A 19,873-nucleotide genomic window follows, 5' to 3' on the forward strand; every position below is an offset into this window, starting at 1 on the left:
CCCAACTAAAACCTAGCCAATCGGATGGACTCGTGAGAAACACAGATTCAGAAGTGAGCAACTGGAGGAAAGAGGCTGCGGGTGGAATCGGACTTGCTGGGGACAGCAAAACCATTTGCTTTCAAAGATGGTAATCAGGAGGCTGGGACCCTGGCAGAGAAGACATCACTGGGCTGGCAGCCGCAGCCAGCTACAGCTTTGTCACCAATTCCGTGACATGATACGGCTGGAGACACATTTTCTGGTTTCTCCAGCCTCAAAAGAAGCATCTTTTTTTCCTAAACTCCTTTTCTGACTTATCAGCCCAAATTATCTTGTGCTGTTGGCAAACAAAACTTCTAATATAAGTACAGGCATCGGAAATTGTGAAAATCAACAGAACCTCACGGAAATGGGGGTTACCTGGAACTGGTCTGGCAGGGGCTGATGGCTCTGAATATCCAGAAGGGGGTGGGACTCTGGCAGCCTGTGGTTACCTGTGGAATGAAATTCTCACTGCAGGTGGGCGTTGAGGATGTCCCACGGCCACTCTTACAAACCCCTATTTCGAAGGCCATGGGGCCACAAGGACCATGAGGTGAGTTGCCTCCATTTCTAAGAACCCAAAACATCCAAGGGACCTTGACTCCGCTCAGGCTGCACGATCCTTGCAGGTCCCTGTGAAGCCAGGACTTCACCTCTCCAAGTCCATTCCAAGCTCACTCAGGCCCATTCTCATGCTTTTCCCTTGGACTTGAAAAGGCCACAAGACCGTGAAGGCTGGTCACTCTGGGGGACCAGATTTCCTCCCCTTCCCCCTCCTCTCCTCCCCACCCTCCACTTCTGCCAAGTTATAGTCACCAAGAAAAATGCGAAGACATTTATTGAGTCGTCTACAGCAGTTTGACGTCCTTAAAATCCAGGACGAGGTTGTGCGCACAGCATTGACGGCGGCAGCGGTAGCAGTGAGGCGTGTGGGGCTTGGCTTTATTGTGGGAGATGAGACCCAGGCGGGCCCGGCTCCCACCGTGAGCCTGGAGCCACGTCTGGGATGCCAGCAGCATCCCCACTCCAGTCCTCACAGGGGCTAAGCTACAGAAGACGGACAGAAGACCAGACACACGTGGCCAAGCACAGACACATCCCGGGATGCCGACTTCAGGGAAGGGAGAAAGACAGGCCCACAGCCCACTTGAAGGACGTCCCAGGTGCCCTGGAAACCCTGACATCCCCCACGCGGAAGTCACCCCATTCTATCCCACAAGCAACCAGCTGATGGGAATAAGAGACCACGGAATCCCACGTCCATCAGAGACCATGGGCCTCCCCCTCCCCCCCCAAGTGCTGGTGGTTTTACAAATGGGGCAGAGGTTAACCCAGGAGGGCTCAAAGCACTTGACAACCAGCATAGGGTTCCCCTTTCGAGGGTCTTCAGCACAGTAGTAAAGCCCTTTCACCCACCAAGGCGTCCCACCTCAACCTCACCCCTGGCCTGTGACAGACTATAAATCATGTCCTCCCATTTCTCAGATTGGGATGTGGAGACCCAGAGAGGTTTGGTCTTAGGGCACAGAGCAGGTGGTGAAGCCGGGCTAGAACGCAGGTCTCCCTGTCCACACAGACCCCACTGCTCCTCCAACAGTCTGGAGTCCTGACAACTTCCCGAGCCAGAGCCCCTCCCCTGTGCAAGGCTGAAGGTTTCTGTTCAGAAGCTTTGCTGAGTGTCTCGTTCCAACTCACGTGCAGGCCTGGGCACACACCAGCAGGCAGGCCCATTTCCTCGTTCCAGTCTGCAAAGCACACTGGATGCCAACGTGGCGCAGGCCCCGTGCTAAGCCCACCTGTGTTTTCTCGTCAGCCCCTCGGTGAAGCTTAACCTGCAGATCTCCAGGTTTCCTCCCAGCTCTAGGACTTGGTGTGTCTCCCCAGAGCTACATGAGGAAGGATCCAGGTCAAATAGCAGATCAGTGGCAAAGCTGGGAGATACCCAGGTCCCCAGAGATGCTCAGGGCTCTTCCAGCAGGCGTCCAGGGTCACCGGGCCCAGGCAGGAACTGAGGATGAGGAAGGGGCCCCTGCTTTCACTCTAGAGTGTCCTTGAGGGAGTCAAGGGTCAAGGGTACTCGCAGAATTACAAAGAAAGCCTCTTCCAGCTTTCCTTCGAGGACGAAGGGGATGAGGCAGGACCCTTGGTGGGTGATGATGGGGGTATTTCCAGCCTTGGGCTGGGCTCCAGCGCTCTGGCTCTATTCCCCAGAGAAGCCAGGCCGGGGAGGGGTGGGGGGTAGCGAAGGAATCACTGCAGGTGACTGGATGTGTCAAAGAGGGTCGCGGAGCTGCCCACTGAGACAGGGACTGTGGCCTAGCCGAGGGCATGCCGGGGACTACCAGAGCGCCCCTGCGTCCCCTAGTTCCCGCACTCTGACCCCTCCCTGGCTCCCTGACAGTCTCAGCATCCCTGACTTGGAGTCCTATCTCTCCCGGAGCCGGAGCTTCTCTCCTGACCCCGCCTGCTCCTGGACAGGACAGTCATGAGACAGGGTGAGAGATTCCTTCATCCCAAGGGAAACGCGGGGCGAGTTTCGTCCTTTAGGACTGCACAGAACCAAAACAAGCCCTTTCCAGAGACCTGGAGTTGGAGAACTCTGCTCGTCTCCAGCCTAACCACTCCCAGGCCCTCTAAGCCCTCCTCCCTCAACTTGACTCCTCACCCATCCCGGTCCAAGCACACGCCACAGTCCCTGCCTGGGACCCACTCCCAGTGGACGGCTGGTGTTTAGGCAAGAATTTCAGAGATGCAGTGGGCGATGAAAACTACCTAGTCGTATTGCCCATTTTACAGACTTGAAAACAAAGGGTCGGAGAGGGAAGGATTTTACCCAGACTTCATTCTGTCCCCCTGCTGCCTGTGACCCTGAAGGACAGCTGCCTAATCTCCTGGAGCAGGCAAAATACACCAGGTGCCTCTGCTCACAAGGCTGGTGGTAATTCATTCAGAAAGGAAAACCAACCAATAGGAACCTGGAACCTCTACGAGGATGCAGGCCCAGGGCTCAGGTGGCAGCACGGCATGGGGAACTCGGCAGATTTTTTTTCTTTTTTTTTTTTTTGCTATTTCATGATGATATATGTATAAAAGCAGAGCCTCCTCCTCCATGGTGAGGCAGACCTGCTGGTAGGGACAAGGACAAAGAAACAGGGTCCATAGTCAGGGGACCACCCCCTCACGGCACCGTGTCCTGGGCAGAGGACAGCTGGGTGTGCACATGGTGCCCGGTGCACGGGTCCAACTGTCCCTGGCCTGATCCTTCCCTCCAGCCCGCCAGCCTCCACTGCGGTGTCCAAATGGAAGAGACAGACGTTCTATTTCCAAAAAAGGGAAAATAAGCATTCTCGCCTCCCTCCATGTGCACACAAACACAGACTCTTCCGAGCCTTAGATGACACAGGTAACAAGGCCTTTTACCCGCCTTGGTTTTGAACCGGACAATTACTGAAGCACAGCCTGGAGCAGCATTGGACACCACCTCATCTCACAAATGGGGAGACTGAGGCCCAGAATGGGGAGCTCGAGGTCGGCCGTCTCAGCAGTCTGAGCCCAACTAGGGCAGATTTTCCATCTCTGACCCCGAGCCCAAGGCTCCCTCCAAGCAAGTCAAGCCCCCTCAACAGGGCCCAAGGCGCAAGGGCCAGGGGACACCCCCTCAGGTAATACACGTGGCTCCCAGCCAGAGGGAAGGGCATCGTGAGGCAGGTGCAGGATGCAAGGACCGTCGCACACCCCATGGCCAGCCCGAGTCACCAAATGTGGCCAGGGAAGGGCAAACAGGTCCTGTTGTCCCTCTGGTTTAGCCAAGACCGGGGTTCACAGTGTTTCTCTAAACCAAGCTCTAGGCGCTTCTCCAGTCACTCACAAGGCCTCCCCATGAACAGGAACCCAATGGCCCTGGGCCTCCCTCTTTACAAAACCAAAAAGCAACACACACACACACACACACACACACACACACACACACACACACACACACGGCCGAGCTCTCCACGCTTTCCAGAACATGACCATAAAATACACTTGGACAAGACCACCACAGGCTGACGTGAAAGAGGCGGGCCCCACAGACAGGCCACGGGTCTCTAGCACTTTCCTTCACCTTCTCTGAACCTGGTTCTGCTCCGTTTTAAGTTCTTAGTCTGCAGTCTGGAAAGTCATGGCTGGGCAGCCAGGACAGAAGTTGGGGTGCAGTCACTCCTCCCATCAGCAGTTTCTGCTCACAAGGAAGGGGGGCATGGCTTCCCCTCCCCGCCCCAGGACACCCTGGCTCCCATGGTGACTCAATGTCAAGAGCACACAGAGGGAAGTCTTTGCAGAGGTCTGCGATATCTCAGCAGCTGAGTCCAAGCTGGAGGAGCTGGTGGCTGGGATGCCTCATGGTCCAGGGGAGTGGGGGGGGGGGGTGAAAGGGAGCCCTGGGCCCTGGTCTTGGGCACAGGGAGGTGTCAGGTGCTTCAGGATTCACTGATATCACAGGACAGCGGCTGGTGCATCCAAATCATGGCTTTGACTTCAGAGGAGGCGGGAGAGGGGAGCCTTAGGGGCTGTCCGTGGTAGGCGCGGCGGGGGAGCAGTTTCTCTGAGGCCTCTGTCTCTCAACCTTCTGCAGCTGATGCCAGGGGACAGGAGGGGTGGAAGGCAGGCTACCAGATGAACTCGGCCTACCTTGAGTCAGGGGCAAAATAAAGGAGGTGGCCAGTGGCTTCTTCCATGACTCTCTCCAACCTCTGTCCGGCTCCATTCCAATCACACACATTTTTCTGGCTCTTGGCAATTCTTCTTGGGCCAAATGAAAAGCACCAGAACTATCTCTGACCTGAGCCCCACACCCAAACTGAAGTCTCTGCGGAGAAGAGCCCTGGAGCTGTCCCGCTGCCCTGATACCCAGGCGCTGGGCACCTGGAGGGCATCAAGATGTCGGGTGAGCGCAGGTCTGGCCTGCGCTGAAAAGCCCTCTGGCCATCCAAGCTGGATCCCCGGCAGCCTCAGGGACCGGGCCAGCCTGAAAAGGGCCACAGAGTGCTGAGTAGACTCAATGAGTCCACACAGAGGGTCAGACACTACAGGAGGGCTGTCAGGCAGACCGTACCCCAAATCCCCGAAGCAAGTTCTTCGGCCTCCGCTCACAGGGCCTCCCACACAGGGGCAGGCAGTCACTGCGGCTGCTGGAGACCGGGTGGGGTGAAGCTGGGGCCCTGCCTGAGGAGAGCAGGGACTCTGGAGAAAGAGGTAGGGGTGGGACGACTTTTCCAAAACTTGGGGAGTATTTACACGTCCGGGGTCAGGGCCCAGAGGCCCAAGGTGGGTGAGGCCAGGGCCAAAACAGAGAAGGGAAATACCTGTCTGCACCCTGCACCCTCCTCCCCGCTCGGGGAGCCGGGCTCCCAGCCCAGGGCCTGCCCGAAGGGAGAGAAGAGGCACAACCTGCGTGGGCCGGCGCCCGCCCGCGACCCTCGCCTATGTCCGGAGAGGAGGGGACAGGGGGGTGCTCAGGTGGCCAGGTTGTCGGCCGGGAGGCCGGACATGCGGATCTGGGAACTGCTCTTGCTGAGGATGGAGAGCTGCGTGCCCCCGTTCACCCCGCTGCTGGCCAGGGACGGGTGCCGGTGCTTGAAGTCCATGGTGAAGTAGCGGTTCACCTTCCAGCTGCGCCATTTCCGCTTGATCTCCGCCTGCACCTGCGGGGCGGGGGGCAGGGGGCTCAGACGGCCACTTGTGGGGAGTCACCCTCTCACACCTCACCCACGACCCCCATGCCCTGGGGCCCCACCCAGGCGGGCCCTGCCACCTCCTGCAGCACACTCCCCCCCCACCAACCAACTCCCAGTCTGCAGCTTGCAGCCCTCGAGGTCGCCCTCTGAGGAGCTGACCTTGGCCCCTTCCCAAGTCACTGTCTGAGCAAGACCTCTAATGACTTCCTGGGGCCTGGGGCCTCTGCCTCTGGTTCCCGGTGTGGTGATCCGCAGGCAGAGACAAGCTCCTGTGGCCTTTCAGGAAATCTCTAAAAAGTAGGCCCTCGGGGCAGACAGATCCGGGCTGGAAGCCCTACTCTTGCTGACCTGACCGTTACTCGTGGCTGCAGATGGGAGCCGCCTGGAGAGAGCTTTGAAACCCGGAGGCCCAGACCAGACCCAGAACAGCGACACCCAAATCTCTGGGGTAGGGCACCCATACGTTTTAAAGCTTTCCAGGGGATTCCAATATGCTGTTAGGTTGGAGAATCACTAAAGAAAGCATCCTCCTGGGCAAACACCCACCCCCTGAGTTGCTCTCAGGGTGATGCACGCGGGACCTGCCCAGTTTCTGCGTCCACACCCACCCCTCAGCCGAGCACGTCCGTGTATTGCAGTTCCAACCCACACATCGGCTGAGGGCCTGACAAGCTCCTCACACTCCTACTTCTTGTCCCTCCAGCCAGTCCCTGCGGGGCCCTGTCTGCCTCTCCTTATCTATCCTTACCTGACCCTTCTGCAGGTTACCTGAGCCAATCTTATTTCTCAGATGGAAAATGTGGGGGCGGAGGGGGGAGCAGCCCACCACCATGGTCATGCAGCGAAGACCCACTGGTGCAATGACTTCTGCCCACTCTCTAAAGCCACCCACCCATTCAGTCCCCCCACCCCCACCTCAGCACCTGTTTTCTGGGCTCTACTCAAAAGCATCACCCTAACGGGCTAAGTAGGAGGCTCTAAGACCACAGCTCTGGAAATGCAGAATCACTAGAAGGTTCCAGGACTCTCCCCAGGGTCTCTCAAGCCCCCACTCTACAGGGGATGGGCCTGGCAGGCAGGCTGGCCTGCTGGGGGCAGTGCTGAACTGTGAGCAGCTCCCTACTCAGCACCTATGCCCTTCGACAGCCTCATGAACTGCAGGCACCATTTCCTGTGCCTTGTCCTCTCTCCCTTTCACTTCGTCCTGACTACAGTGTGACCCGGGGTGAGAGCGCTCCCAGGTGGGTCTCTGCTCAGTGGCTGATGTCTTTGTTGGGGGTGGGGTGCACTAGGTACTGGGCCTCAGCTGCACAGCAAGCAAAGTGAGAGCGACTCTGGCCCAGGGTGGAGGCTGTCAGCGAGCCCAGCACAGTTGCCACCCCTCTCCTGGAGGTGCTGGGAGTCCGGCAGAGCCCTGGCCTGGAGGATTGAGCCTGTGTGGCCGGTAGGCGGCACCCTGTCTGTTCCCCACTAAGCCACCTCCGCTGCTAAGAAGGGCAGCTTCTTACCTCCCCGTTCAGAAAGCAGTAGAGAACAGCCACCACGAAGCCCTAGGAGAGAGAATGAACAAAACCTGAGAGTGTTAGCCAGGAACCTCCCCCACGGGGAGTGTGGGAGGCAGAAGGAAGGGGCAGTGACAGCAGGAAGCAGAACAATAAGATGATCTGCATGCGGGCCCCTGTCTGGAAACCTGGGGTAAGAAGGAGAAGTTCTGCTCCACCAAGAACGCCGCACCCCTGGAACCAAGTGGCCGGCGGGGAAGCTCCCTCCCACCAACAACCCTGACCTTGGATCTCACGTTCCCTGGTCAAATCCTTCCCATGCCCAAGGGCCAGATCTATCCTGCTTTCTAGAAAAGGCATAACCTGCAGGCTTAGAATGTTCTCTGGGCTCTACAACTCGCCTACAGTCCTCCTGAGGGCAGTGCTCCCCCAGGACAGAACAGACCTGTCTTTATCCACCACCGCCCCACCTCTGCATCCTTGTACACAGCACACAACACCACGAAAGTGCCCCGTACAGGCTGGGTGTTCAGCTCTTCTCTACATATTCTTGACTTATATCGTGTGCGCTTAGAATTCTTGGGCTGAGGCAAGAACCCCGGGCTGGGATTTTAACGCCGGGGCTTTGTCCATAATCCTCCCAGCCTTGCCAGGTGACACCCTAACAGGCACGAGGGCTTTGAATGAAATGGGGGGAGGGAGAGAGTCGGGTCAGGTACACAGAGTAACTTTCCAGCCGTCAAGGTCAAATGCTTCTCTGTGCAGCTGAGTGAGGGAGAGGCACTCTCTCCTGGGGACACGCAAGGGAACCTCCCCTGCCGCTGCTGCCCCACTCATGTGCCATCTGTTCGTTTACTCACTGTGTGTCCTTGCGCTGACTCATCCACTCCTTCACAGACTCATTCACAACCCTGTCTATTGATTCTTTCCTGCACAGAGTCACCGGCCCTTCAGAGCTCTCGTTCCCTGGATCATTTATTTACGCATCCGTTTGCTCATGCCCCTGTTCAGCTCGCTCAGTTCCTTGTGCCCAGGACCTATGCTGGGGACTTTGAGTAAGACAGAGCTCCAGGACTCATGGGTGCATGGTCTACAGGCTGAAGTCAGGGTGTGGACAGAGAGGTCTCGAGGGTACCCCGCCCACTCCAGGGCCCAGTCTCAGATCGGCCCGGGGGAGACCTGGCTCAGGACACCCAGATGCAGCAGCCAGAAGACCTCAGGGCACCTTCTCATGGGAGCCCAGAGGGTAGACCGCAGACAGGGCTCCCCCAGCTCCCTTTGAATCTAATACCATCACTCCAGAGCCGGAAACACGGAGCCGAGTCTGGTGAAAGATGTCTCCAGCACCGCCACCAAGGTGGAAGCCAGGGCCCCGGCTGCCCGAGTGCTGCCCTCCGCCCCCACCACACTTACCTGGAAAGAGCCCAGCCCGAGCTCAAACACCAGCCTCTCCCTCTTGCTGACATTCTCTGGGGAGAAGGCGAAGACCGTGTAGTGGATTCCAAACAGTGGGATGAGCAGCAGCGTGGAGCGGGCGAGCCGTCTGTCGGGAGAGAGCAAGGCGTCTGCTCCAGGAGCCGCAGGGTATGGGGCTGGAGCCGTGGAGGACAGAGAGGGACAGCTGGGCCCCGTGGACCCCCTCAAGATTCTCTCCCGGTGCGGGGAGTCTGGGGGAGATGGCTGCCCACAGAGCTCAGGCTCCCCAAACTCCCTGGGAAGTTCTGAGGAGACACCCCTCCCGCCCCCTCTGCAGGTGCCCAGAGCTCTCGGCCACGCTGCCATCCTGTGGAACCACCAAAGGTGGGCAGGTGGGTGTGTGATTTACAGCAACTTTGGGGAGGTGCAAAGCTCTCGGGGAAAGTGGGATCAGGGCAAAACACGGCGATGGGATTTGGAAGGACAACACAAGCAAAGCAAACATTCTTCTGCCCTGCAAGGAAGCTCCCCGTGCCACAGAGACAGTCGGCTTTCCTGAGTCTGGGGCCGCCAGGGACGCTCGCAGAGCGTGATGGGGAGGCGCTGATGACAGGGAGGCGGTCGGGGGGTGCAGTGGGTGGACTGCAGAAGGAGAGACCTGGGAGGGATCCTAGGACGGATTTACCGACTCAGGACATGATTACCACCCAGCAGGAGGAAGCTGGGTCAGAGGGAGAGAAGGCTGTCTGCTCGGGTGGGGGTGGGATGGGCAGGGGAGAAATAGCTCCAGGGACCTGGGCTCCCCAAGGCCAGCTCCTCTGGGGTTCCTCCGCCTGCACCTGGTTCTTGGGCCCAGTGGAGTGGGGCTCTGGTCTGAGGAGGGGGGTGCAGCAGCCATGGGAAGACAGCAAGCGTAGGCACCGTGGCAGGTGCTCTTGTGGGTCCTGCTCTGTCGGGGCAGAGGGGCTCCCAGAGGGTCTCCAAGAGTAGGATCCTGTAACCGTGGACCCCAGCACACTGGCTCCCTTTTGATCTCCGTGGAAGAGCCAGTCATGCCCCGCAGGTGCACTCCGCCCCCTGGACCCTTCCCGGAGGGAAGGTACAGCCTCGCCCTCCCCTGGCAGAGCTCAGTCCAGGGTGGTGGACGGCTGGGTATGGGGGCAGCCCTTTGATTTGGGGCAGTTACACCGAGTGCCCCCTCCCTCTTCCCCATCTCAGCTCTTCTGGATTTCAGAAGAAGCAGAATCCATGGAGTCTGAGTGAGACCCTTGGCCTCCCTAACTCTGCTGGGGTAGGGGCGGCGGGGGGGGGGGGGAAGAAGTGGGGGAGAGGACCTGAGGAAGGGGAGGGAATAGCCTGGCGAGACCTTCAGGTGGACCAAGGCACAGCCCTGGAAGAAAAAAGTTCCTCGAATGCCTGGCGCCCCCTGATCCTCCCTGAGCTCGCAGGCAGCCCATTCTCCAGGATTTGGGGGTCCCTGGACCACAGCAGGGGTCAATTGCACCTGAGCAGGTCCCAGTCAGAGCCAAGGTGCGGGGCTGGGGTGGTCTAACCTCTCATCCTTCCTCTCATCTGCCCATCCTCCCTCGGATGTGGCTCTCTGAGAGCAGGCGCGCTGCCTGGCTTATTTCCGTCACCTGCCCTGGCCAGCACATGCCAGGCACAGGGCTCACACTCAGAAAGTGTGTGTCCACAAAGAGACAACTGGAGCACAGGACCCAGGATGAACCCCTCGGAGCCCTGAACACTGAGCATGACCTGGGAGCTGTCATCTCTGGGCACCCAGAGCCTCGCACCGGAAGGCAGTGGCGGATGCTAGCTGAAGAATGAAAGTCCAAAAAAAGAGGCAAGCGGCCTGGAAAGGTAGGCCCAGGGCATTGCGTGGGCTCCTCTGGGACCTGCCTAAAGGGGTTACTTGTTATTTATTTATTTATTTATTTATTTATTTGTTTGTTTGTCTTTTGCCTTTTTAGGGCCACACCCGCGGCATATGGAGGTTCCCAGGGGTCTAATCAGAGCTGTAGCCGCCAGCCTACACCACAGCCACAGCAACACGGGATCTGAGCCGCCTCTGTGACCTACACCACAGCTCATGGCAATGCCGGATCCTTAACCCCCTGAGCAAGGCCAGGGATCGAACCCGGAACCTCATGGTTCCTAGTCAGATTTGTTTCTGTTGCACCACTTGACGAGAACTCCTAAAGGGGTTACTTTAGAAGCGCGGCTTCGTTGAAAAAGCTGAGGAGGGAAGGCAGCCCTGGGACGGGCCTGCGGTCCCTGTCCTCCTCCCTGCCTCTCTAGCAAATGGGCCTGTTTCAGGGACCTGTCCCTACAGTTTGAAAAGTGCCCCGGAAACCAAAAAGCCACACCTTCCCGGCTTTCATGGTGGCAGTGGATGGGATGGTTCCACATATGGGAGGCTCAGCCTTGCAGGCAGTTCCCAGCCCCGGGTAGAAGGGAACGCTGGGCATGCACGGGGGTGCCCCGAGTGCAGCCCAAGGGCAGGTGTGGGGCACCCCAGTGACTCCAATGGGGCAGCGGAGGCAGCTGAGGAAGTCCCTGGGGCTCAGAGTTCTGGGAGCCCACCCAAGCCTTGGAACAGGGACACAGGGTGTGAACTTTGGGCCCCCTCCTTGAGGCATCACAGAATCACCCTATGATGTGCTTAACCCAGAGGCAGTGACACTGGGCCTTAGCCTCTGTCCTCCTGCTCGAGGAGGCGTCAGTGGTCAGCAGGGGCCTACAGAACACCAAGAAGATCCCCGCAAGGGGATGTTGGAAAAGGCTGGAGATGCCCCAGGCTTAGGACTCCCTGGGTTCAAATCCTCACCAGCTACATGGCCTTGGGTGAGTCATTTTACCCCTCTGGGCTTCAGTTTTCTCCCCTGTAAAAAGGAAAATACAAGTGCCCACCTCAGAGCTTTGCTGTGGGAAGTAAGTGGCTCAGCACTTGAAGTGTGAGGGAGGGGCCGGCCCCACCCAGGGGACAATCCAAATGAACTCGTTGGAAACAAGGTGGCGGTTGTAAAAATGGACACCCCGAGAGGTGGAAGCCCACAGAGGCTTCAAAGCTGCTTCCTGCTCAGCACTGGCCAAGCCCCGGCTGCTCCCACAATGGCCACAGCCCCTCCCCTGCAACTTCCCCCGCCCCAGGCCACGAGGTTGCAGAGAACTCACAAGACACACAGATGTCAACATGCAGCAGCCGGGAAAGGGCTCGGGGCTGGGGGCACAGGCTCGCTCCCCGCGCTCCTCCAGCCTCGGAGGACGCAAGCTCCAGGCGGTGGCCGCATGCGCCCCCCCTCCCGTCCAGGCCACGCGGCCACAGCCCCGCCACGCACACTTACAGAGTAATGGTGGACAGTTCTGACATCTTGCAAGAGTGCTGCTGCGCCCGCTGTGGCTTGCAGTAGCATTTCTGCACGCAGCTGCTGGATGTGACAAGATCAGCATGTCTGTCAGCTGGGGGCACCGAGGAAACTGAGGGGGAGTCAGAGCGACACGGCTCACGGGGTGGGCAGAGAGGCCCAGGGGTGCAGACGGGGCCAGGTGTCCCGTGGAGGAGGAGAAGGAGGAAGCCGAGGGCCAAGACACGGTCAGCTCTAGACATAGACACACGCCCCTGCGGACACATGTGTGCGCGTGAACACACTTCCACACACGCGGGCGCTCACACTGGGAACGCGGCAGGTGGTGGAGTTGGCAGGGAGGGGCCTGGCTAGGGGCCTCAGGCAGGGACCAGGAGCCGGCTCCAGGGTCAGCTCCAGGCTCAGAGCAGGGCCTGGCCAGAGGCTACTCAGCAAGATGGGCCACAAGACAGAGACTCGTGCCATGGGCCTCACGCTGGCCCAGCCCGGGGCCCAACAGGCCAAGAATCAGGCCAGTCTGGGCTTGCTTGGGAGAACCAGCTGGCAGGTCCACGGGTCTCCCCCAACCCCTCCTTCCTCTGCCCGCCCCTTCCTCTCTCAGAGCTGCCAGCCACCTCAGGGTGGGCCTAAGGGGTGCAGAGGTTGGATGGATGGAGCAGATGGTTCATTAGTCTAGACCTAGACCTAGGCTCGTGCCAACCCCTGTGACAGGCACTGTGCATTCACCACGTGACTTCGAATTAGATGAAAAATCCACTTCCTTGGCTGCCCGAGCCACACTGCAAGGGCTCCACGGCTACGGGTAGCTAGGGGTTCCCATGCTGAGCACAGGTCTGGGGCAGTTCCTTCGCTGCTGAGAGTTCTACTGCATGGCGCTGCCAGACTTCCTGATACAAGCTCAAGGGGCAGGAGTCGAGGGCTGAGAGAGCACCTCTCGGGCCCTGCCCCACTCTCCACAAAAACGAGTCATCTTAAGGAACCATCCAAGGTGGGCCCAGGATGCCCATCCAGCTCTGCCTGTCACTGGGTGAAGCACAGGGCTTCCACCTCCTCACAGAGGCCTCAGGCTCGATTCCCACCCCTTCTAGCTCCTCATGGTCAGGCTATGACTGCACTGGCACGAGCCATTTTTTTTTTCCTTTCCTGACAAGCATGTACAAGATGGAGTAAGAGCTGTGTCATCTGTCAGACTGCAAAAGAGGTACCCACTTCATACCCTCTCCTCAGGCACCATGTGGCACTGAGCTCCTGGTACCTGCTGGTGAACTCATGGACCGGAGGGGGGGTCCGATGCAAATGAGAACAGATTTGCACCAACAGAATCTTTGGCGTTCATGGATTTGTAATTTGTGATCCCAACTCTTTAAAGATCTGAAGGTCCTTGACATGCAGTGACATGTCCTTTTGCTGAGGCAAACGTCTGAATCACACACTTCAAAGATAGGGGAAGCTGAGCTCCACCCAGCATCCTTGCCTCAGTCAGGTCTGTGGCTCTCATTCCATAAACAGCATCTTCCATTCACACCAGACTATGAGGTAGGCGCTACTGGACCATTTTACAGGCAGGGGATGTGAGACATGTTAAGATGCTCTGCTCCCCAGCGTGGGGTCCCCAGACCAGCAGCAGCACCACCACCCGAGAGCTTGTTAGAAATGCAGAACCTCGGATGCTACCTCGGACCTGCCGGCTCAGAACTTGCATTTTAACAAAATCCCTAGGGAGATCCACATAGAAATGAAAGTTCCAGAAGCACTGCTGTAAGGAAGCCAAGTGTTAGAGAAGTTTCTTCATGTGTCTCAATGACTGCCAAAGGTCTGTTTTGTATATATACAAAGAGAAAGATGGACACATATGTTTTTGTCTATAACTGAAAGAGCTGAATTGGGTATTCAGGAATGAAAGCCATTCTCATCTTCTCATTTATTCTCTATTTTGTCCAGGTCGAGAGGTTGACGACTCTCTCCTCTAGCCTGTGGCCTGATTCCTCAGCCCTGGCCTGGGTGAGCCATAGAAGTCAGGGTCCAGGAGCCCGAGAGCCCAAATCTCAGATGTTACTTCCTACACACGAGGCTTAAACTCTCACCCTGAGTTTTAAGGCTTCAGCTGTTCTCCTCTGAGACATCTCCTGGAGTTTCCAAATTGTCCCTGCTCTTCCTGGGCGCTGGATACCATAAATATAGACTCCTCTGGCTTCTCCAAAGTCGGCTAAAGGCCATTTGGTGGCAAGTTAGCTGGAAAATCAGACCCCAGGAAAGACATGCACATCTGAGGGGGGAGGCGGGGAGGGCACATCAAAGCGGGACCTGCTGCCCGGGAGCGCTCTCGGGAGAAGGATCCAGGGTCAAAGGTAAGGGTCCTTCTTTCCAATTACTCCCCTTCCCCTAAACCTCCAACAACTGTTCCAGAGGGTCCGATGAAAAGAACCAAAAATGGAAGAGAGCAGCAGAAAAGCCAGAGACAGGATGAGAAAGGAAAATGTTAGAATCTTTGAGAAGTCACCGAAATTAGTGAAAAAAAAAGGAAAAGAAATGCAATCGAAAGGAAGGGATAAGCCGAAGCTGGCTGATCAACTGAGGTCTGAATTGGACCCAAGGGAGGATAAGGAGCCCAGGCAGGGGCACCAGGCAGGGGCACCAGGCAGCGGGTGCCTGGGGAGCAGCATCAGCATGAATCAGAAGGCAGGAGACCTGGCAGCAGGCGCGCGGCTCGCACCCACATCTGGAAGTCAGGGAGCCCTGGGTCCCAAGCCTGGTTCTGCCACGGGCTCTGCTCTGTGTCTGCAGGAAGGTCAAAGCCTTTCCAGGTATCAGCACTGCCATCTAAAACCAGGGATGCAGCCCTTGGTTTCTTTGGGCCCTGCTTTGGTCTCAAGCTAAACTCCATGAATGTTTTAGAGTCTTTGGTGTGCAAGGCTGCCTGAGCCGTAGCTCCAGGATTAGCACCAGAGGTGCCAGCAGGGGAACCCTTTGAGGGCAGCACCCTGTCTATGTCACCCTGATCCTAGCATTCAGCATGGCGCTGGACACCACGCAGGCTCACAGAATGTCCCGATCTGAGCTAAACACTCTCCCCAGGGTCTCTGATGCTAAGGTGCTGTGCACCCCCAGAACCCCAGCCCCGTCTGCAGGGAGGCATTCTGCACCACCCCAGGACTTCAGCCAGAAGCCCAGCTCAGCAGATCTTGAAGCTGCCTGCCCATTCCTCTCCTCCGCCACCACTGAGGCTGCGCCAGCCCTCTGTGCCCGCAGCCCGACCTGGACGGTCAGGGTACCTGAGCTCAAAGCTTTGTCTGGCCACTGACTTGCTGATCTTAGGTACTGCCACTTTCTTTCTCTGGGCCTCAGTTTCTCCATCTGCAAAGCGGGGGCAACCATTCCCTACTGCCAATCCCCAACAGGAACTGTCAGGATAGGCTGCTCCTAGACAGGCGAGGGGGTGCTTTGGAAGGGGAAGAGGGAGTGCCATGCCAACTGGGAGCCTCCGGCTGTGGGCCGAGCTCCTGGGCCAGGAGCTCCCCGGCTGCCTCGCCACACCGTGGCCTGTCTTCAGGGTGAGCGTCATCTTTTCTGCTCTGGGGAGGCCACAAGGCTGCTGAGCTTTATAGGACATCATGTGTCTGTTCTCCTTCCTTTACCCCAAGGGGCCTGGTAGACTTGCTGGTGGGGTCCCCCAGGGAAACACAGATGGGCTGTCCCTCCCCGACCCCACACCCAAGAGCCAGCTCCCAGCACCCATCTTGCGGGGGGCAGGCCGCTGGGAACAAAGCCGCACCGTGCAAGGCCAGGAAGAGAGGCTCTCTGTGCAGGTGATGTCTGCCTTGAAACCTCACCCTCCACTGTCTGAGCCAGTTGGCTTCTCACACAGGTAAGCTCCGGTCTCCAAGAAAAGGCAGGCTAACCCTAACCCAAGGATGGGGCCGAGCCCCAACCCCTTCCCCCAAACACATGTTTAGCCCAACCCAGGCCCACACTCCATGCCTGGCCCAAATCCTGCACAAGCCTTGAGCCCAGCCAGGGTAGCTCAGGGCCAGCACGCCCAGCCCCACACATCCTTCTGAGGCTGGGTCGGGAGCGCTACCTTGGGCTAGAGAGGAGGGCAAACCCTTATCATCTGAGCCGCTGGAACCAACCTACAGGAAAGGGAATGAATGCTGGTCTGAGGGCACAGGCGGGGGCTCCTCTTGGGCTTTCTTGGGGACTTCTGGGCTTAGATTTGTTCTGGAAATGGAAAAAACCAGAAAGCTATTGCGGGCAGAGCAGAAGAGGCTTCTCAGCCCAACACATAACTCTGGGGACCCAAGGGGCCTTGGACACAGCCCGGAAGTGCCCCCGCCCACCATGTCCTAGTCCCTTTTAATTCCCCCCAGAGCTTCCCTGTCTCCCCACCGCGCAGCAGCAGACACCTCCCAGCTCAGAGCACTCCAGGCGGGGCAGGATTGCACAAGGTGGGAACCCACTGGGAGCTCTGCTTCCAGAAAGCCTTGTTTCACAGCATCTTCTTGCCTGTACATTCCTCGAGGCCAGGAATGATGGCCCAGTCAAGCCGGACTCAAGGGCCTACCTGCTCTGTCGCTCTGGCTTTACTCTGTCCTACTGGATCCATCTCACTTCACTGATAACTAGTTCCCTCAGCTGTAACATGGGGATTATACTTAAGCCAGATTTGCAAGGTGTCCCTGAGCGCTCACTGTGCATGGACTGAATGGCAATTTTTTAAATGCTCTGCAGTTCTTAGCAGCGAGGCCAGTTGGATTATTTCTCACTTTCACCCCTGGGGTCTCCCTGACCCTGGAAACACTCAAACATGTTTCTGCACAGCACGGCATCAAGCTGCTCCCTTGCCCCACATCAGCCCTCCAACCCGGCGTGCAGACCACACATCCACCTGACGTTTAATCACCGGGGCCTGAGACAAAGGCAAGTTCAGATTTCTCTAAAAAACAGAATCTGCTGAGACTTCAAGGGAATTTTTTACACGAGAAAAGCAAACCAACCACAGGCAGACCTCGGAGATATGGGTTCGGTTCCAGACCAGCCCAATACAGCAAACACCGCAATATGCGAGTCACATGAATTCTGTGGTTTCGCAGTGCATATAAAGGTTAGGTATACACCATCCTACAGTCTGCTGAGTGTTCCATGGCATTATGTCTTTAAAAAAACAATTTACATATCTTGATTAAAAAATACTTATCGCAGAGTTCCCGTCGTGGCGCAGTGGTTAACGAATCCGACTAGGAACCATGAGGTTGCGGGTTCGGTCCCTGCCCTTGCTCAGTGGGTTAAGGATCCGGCGTTGCCGTGAGCTGTGGTGTAGGTTGCAGACGTGGCTTGGATCCCGCGTTGCTGTGGCTCTGGCGTAGGCTGGTGGCTACAGCTCCGATTAGACCCCTAGCCTGGGAACCTCCATATGCCGCGGGAGTGGCCCAAGAAATGGCAAAAAGACAAAAAAAAAAAAAAATACTTATCGCTAAAAAAACCCTGATCATCTTTGAGTCACAGTCGTAACAAAGATCGCTGACTGGGAGTTCCTCTTGTGGCTGAGCAGTAATGAATCCAACTAGGACCTGTGAGTAGGCAGGTTCAATCCCTGGCCAAAGCTGCTCAGTGGGTTGAGGATCCGGTGTTGCTGTGAGCTGTGGTGTGGGTCGCAGATGCAGCCTGGATGCCGCATTGCAGTGGCTGTGGTGTAGGCTGGCAGCTGCAGATCCTATTCAGCCCCTAGCCTGGGAACCTCCATATGCCGCACATGCAGCCCTTAAAAGAAAAAAAAAAAAAAAAACCTTTTTAATTAAAAAAAGATCACTGATTACAGAGTACAACAAATATAATAATGAAAAAAGATGAAATATTTTGAGAATTACCAAAATGGGACACAGAGACATGAAGTGAGACAATGCTATTGGAGAAATGGGGCCGACAGACTTGCTCAGCTCACGGTTGCTGCAAAACTTTCATTTGTCATAAAGACAATATCTGCAAAGCACAGTAAAGCAAAGTGTGATAAAACAAGGTATGCCTGTAGCTGGTTCTTTCAACATTTGTACTTAAGCGTATGAATGCCATGCTAATTACAGCTGGTTCTCAGCCGTGTGTTGGAAGGCTGGCAGGACTCCACAGCCCCTAGCCTAAGATTCCTTGAAAACTCCGGCACCACCCCTCTCCCACTCCAGACCCCAGGGCTCCTGCCGCCTGGAGCAGGATGGCCAAAGCGTGTTCTGGGGTCAGTAGAGCATCCTGATTCCGGCTGCGGCTGAGCCCCTGTGTGTGTCCCTTCCTGCACAGGCACAGTGAGAGGAAGCTAGGAAAGCCCCCGGAGACCTCAGAAAAAGAAAGATCCTACCAGGAAGCAAGGCAGCAGGACGGGGGTGAGGAACCAAGGCTACTTAGAGCTCTAAGGAGAAACAAGGCTGGCTTTGCTACCTGCCGGCTGCGGAGGCCCCAGACACTGGTTAGTGTGAGAGGCAAGCTGGCCTCAAGCGGGACAAACAAGCCGGCACAAGGACAAGGTTTGTGACACTGGACAGGAAGATGAGGGGAGCAGTGGGGCCCCGTTGTGTGGCTCTTGGAGCCCAAGGCAGGAGTGATTTCTCCAGGGCAGTTTGTTGCCGAAAGCCGGGCCCACTGGCCCCTCAGTGCAGGGCCTCCGAGACACTGTGGCTTATGTGGACGAACAATTTCCACATACATAACTGAGACATATTAGCAAAAGTTGGTACAAAATTGCAAAAATATTAAAAAATAAAAGAAGGTGAATGCATAGCCGTAAAAAGGAGGGGAGGAGGTGGCCACTGCCATCAGCCCGCATGCAGGGAAGACAAGCCTGACCAAGCCGGGCCCACTGCCCATCGTCCCCCCACCCCCCTGCCCCCAGCACCCGGGGCAAGGGCTTCCACAACAACGGGGACCCAGGCCGAGCACGGGGACCAGGGAAAGTTCCATCGACCTGGGGAAGCCTCAGGGAGCCTGAGAGAAAGATCTGGGACTGCTCCCCAAGCGGTCCCTGCCTCTCGCTCTCTCCAAGAGAATGGCCAGGTAGAGGAGCCCTCTGCCGAGTCTCTCTGCGGTCTCATTTGTCCCCTGGGCAGCCATCAAAGTTCCGAGCCCCAGGCTGGGGTCTCTGACAAAGGCAGGACCAGCCCCCCACTAATGACACCTTCTAACCTGTTCTCTTTTTAAACTGAGAAAGCAACACTCATGGCTTCTGCTCCAGGGAATTGTCCTCAGACTCCTTGCGCCTATCTGGCCCCTTCAGCCAACCATGGGGGACCCAACCCCTCCCCAGCCTCGGACATGTCCTGACAGCCCTCACACCCGGCTGCTCAAGCTCCTGATCATAAGGCAAGAAGGGCGAGATGGGAGACGCTCAGTGGGAACCAGAACGAGGGGAGGGCTGGGAGCGGGGTGGGACAGAGCAAGCAGGAGCAGGCTGTGAGGGACACGGCTGCAGAAACCCACCAAGTGGCCAGGAAGGGGGAGAAACCCTACGCTCAACGATCTCAACACGCCAGATGTTCCTCTGCTCAGGGAGGAGGGAGCTGCAGGAGACGACCGGACCCAGAAGCAGAGCTGTGCTAGTGGGGCCTGAGCAACATGCACACACTGGGCTGGGGTGGGACATCCAGCAACACTTTCCCCAGGGGCTTTCACGAGCTTCCACAGAACCCAGATTCCCAATGGAAATCCAACTTCTAAACAACCAAGACCCTACCTCCCCTAGGGAATGTGGCATTTTCCATCTTGATTCCCTAGTGAGACATGGGATCTGTCATCTCTTCCTCTCTCTTTTCTCTCCATGTTATCACCATGCAGATTAGGGGCTCCTGGACTGGCTGAAGGATAGGTG

The 19,873-nt window shown here is 57.2% G+C and overlaps 1 protein-coding gene across 9 annotated transcripts in view; it reads right to left on the reverse strand.

The window, feature by feature from the left end:
* Positions 844 to 19,873, reverse strand: part of ADCYAP1R1 (adenylate cyclase activating polypeptide 1 (pituitary) receptor type I) — a 57,148-nt gene continuing 38,118 nt past the window's right edge. For 2 of the 9 annotated variants that reach the window (XM_021078476.1, XM_021078477.1), the window contains exons 14-16: positions 8,657 to 8,786; positions 7,250 to 7,291; positions 845 to 5,708 (exon numbers count right to left, since the gene is read on the reverse strand). In XM_021078476.1, the coding sequence (XP_020934135.1) occupies positions 5,520 to 5,708; positions 7,250 to 7,291; positions 8,657 to 8,786 (361 nt within the window). In that variant the 3' untranslated portion in view covers positions 845 to 5,519. 9 annotated transcript variants of the gene reach the window in all.

This window comes from Sus scrofa, chromosome 18, assembly GCF_000003025.6.
Source record: "Sus scrofa isolate TJ Tabasco breed Duroc chromosome 18, Sscrofa11.1, whole genome shotgun sequence".
Classification (NCBI taxonomy): Eukaryota; Metazoa; Chordata; class Mammalia; order Artiodactyla; family Suidae; genus Sus; species Sus scrofa.